The 2,500-nt window shown below is 41.7% G+C and overlaps 1 protein-coding gene across 1 annotated transcript in view; it reads right to left on the bottom strand.

Moving 5' to 3' along the window:
* LOC143018042 (uncharacterized) overlaps positions 1-2,500 on the bottom strand; it is a 750,472-nt gene that overhangs the window by 2,070 nt on the left and 745,902 nt on the right. The window contains exons 11-12 of the mRNA XM_076173071.1: positions 808-888; positions 1-157 (exon numbers count right to left, since the gene is read on the bottom strand). The exon at positions 1-157 is cut by the window's left edge and continues 146 nt beyond it. Of these exons, the coding sequence (XP_076029186.1) occupies positions 1-157; positions 808-888 (238 nt within the window). The remainder of the gene's footprint in view (positions 158-807; positions 889-2,500) is intronic.

Here is a 2,500-nt window from a genome sequence, read left to right as displayed (position 1 = left end):
CCGGTAGTGCTGCTTCCGCTGATGCTGCCACCGCTGTTGCTGCTGCTGGATACGCTAGAGATGCTGCCGAGAGAGCTGACGCCGGAAGAGCCGGCTGCGCCCCCGGTGACCTCGTACCGCCCCATGCCAGGGCATGTGCGACTGACGGCGCCACCACCTGGGGGAAGACATGGGAGGGTCTGAACTATCGGAGTGTTATAGTTCTCGGCGTAGAATTATTTCTGCTACAGGGATTTTATTTTTCAAGTCGGAGTGAGGGTTGGGGTGGAGGAATGGTCAAATTCTTAGCAAAATAGTGTCAATCAATCAAAACTACTCTGTCCCCAGTTTTCCGTCATTTACATACTTGAAGAATCGAAAATCTTCTAAATTATATATATATATATATATATATATATATATATAGATAGATAGATAGATAGACAGATATATAGATAGATATAAATATAAATATATATATATAGATATAGATATATATATATATATATATATATATATATATATATATATACATGATATATCACAGGGATTAATGGGACAAAATTCAAAGTCGACGCTTCCCCCTTCGTATGAAATTTAAAAATCGAGACCACAGGGTATCGTGGGACTGAAAGTGAACGATAACTTTTGAAGTGTTCACATGTAACCAAGGGCTGTCCGTCTTTGCTCCAAGTTTCACATTACTTCGTACTTCTAAAATTTTTATGCGTTTTTTATTATTCAGGAACACATATCTTCCAGCAAAGGGCCTATGACATGAACAAGGAAAGAATTAGGGTAACTTAGGGAGAAAGAATAAAGACTTACTGACGAAGGTGGTGAAGTTGGTGGAGGAGACATTAAAGAAGTGATGACTGCAGGCTTCTTCGGCCACACGGTTTGTCTCTCCTGCAAGAAATGAAGAAATATCGTGGTCATGAGAGGTTATGAGAGGCGGTCCAGAGGAAGTATGCACTTCAGGTTAACTACAAACTAAGCATCAAACAAACATTTTGCGTTAAAACTAAATTATTGTATAAACATAGTCGTGTGGACATATGCACTTTTGCAATTTTCACATGATACTATATATAAGAAAAATATTGTTACACTGAATAACAAAGGGAGTGGGGAGGGATGACCCCTTTATCCAAAAGGAGCTGGAATGAAAGCGAATCATATGGGGTAGGGGGGGTGCATGCCACGGCTGGCTACCCTCCTTGTATGGGGTGGGGGGAGGATATTCCCCCAGGCTCTCCATTTCTGGAAAATGGACTTGTTAGGATCCCGGGCCAGTTATGAGAGCGAATGCCAGTCCGCAGGGCTGAACTTCAGCGGCCCTGCGCGCAAGAGCTCCAAGATGTCATTAAGCAGCGAATAAGAGGTAACAATAGAAACAGTTTTCAAATAAACGTGTCCGCTTGTGATACTTATTTATTGCTTTGAAATGGAAGATAGTGCACGTCGCTTTCTATGTCAGGACTAAAATAAAGACTTTCTACTCCGATTCTGGAGGATTAAAAAAAAAAAAAAAAAAAAAAAACATTTCTCCAAATTCTGTCGATATTTACTGTTCTTTGGACATCGAGCAATGACCACGAGGAATTAATATTAAACAGCGACAGAGCAAACTTTTAACGACAGCAACAAATGCTAAGGAACGATAAATATTTGGCATAGATTGCAGCGAGTTATCATAATAAGTTAAGGTTATATAATCGCCCATAACGAGAATGTCGGCCATAAACACCGAGCCGAAGAAATCTGTAGCGTCAGACTACATGACGTCACAAAGAACATTACCGAAGACCGGAGACCAAAGACCACCTCAAGCCAGAGGCAGTCTGAGACTCAATCAGCGCGTTCTCTCCTACGATGGCAATAAGAGCTTTCTCATATGAGGGCATTAGAGATGCACCGACCCGTGAAAAGGACGGGACGCCTGCCATTGGGAGACATTCTCGATTATGTCGAGGACTTAATGTCTGCCGCGGCAGGGAGACACAACGAAGGGTAAAGTCGTTTCAGAGGAACATTGTGATGTATTCTCTAACGAAGCGATGGCATTGGATGAAGCATTTGTTTTCGTGGGTACATCCAAGACCCGGCGTGTACAAAAACACACACAAATGGTACTGTTCTCGTACATACTTCCAACATACGTCGTGTACAAACATGCAAGTCAATAGACACAAACGCATACACATAAATGTACATATAACATGCATGTCTATTTTTAACTAAAGCCTGTGTACGTAAAAGTGTAGGTGTGTGTGTGTGTGTGTGTGTGTGTGTGTGTGTGTGTGTGTGTGTGTGTGTGTGTGTGTGTGTGTGTGTGTGTGTGTGTGTGTGTGTGTGTGCACGCGTGTGTATGCATGTCAATCTTCTTATGTATTCATGTTTCTACGCACACCTACACACAGCTTTGAAATAGGTTATGCAATATGTATTTCATTGTTCGATCAACCAAGTGTATAGCCGTACACTACATGAACACACACAAGACGTAGAATATTATCCT

This window comes from Oratosquilla oratoria, chromosome 34 (assembly GCF_046742065.1).
Source record: "Oratosquilla oratoria isolate Oo_2021 chromosome 34, ASM4674206v1, whole genome shotgun sequence".
NCBI classification, from domain to species: Eukaryota; Metazoa; Arthropoda; class Malacostraca; order Stomatopoda; family Squillidae; genus Oratosquilla; species Oratosquilla oratoria.
Note: the sequence above shows the minus strand (reverse complement) of the source record. Positions and strands in the feature narration are given on the sequence as shown.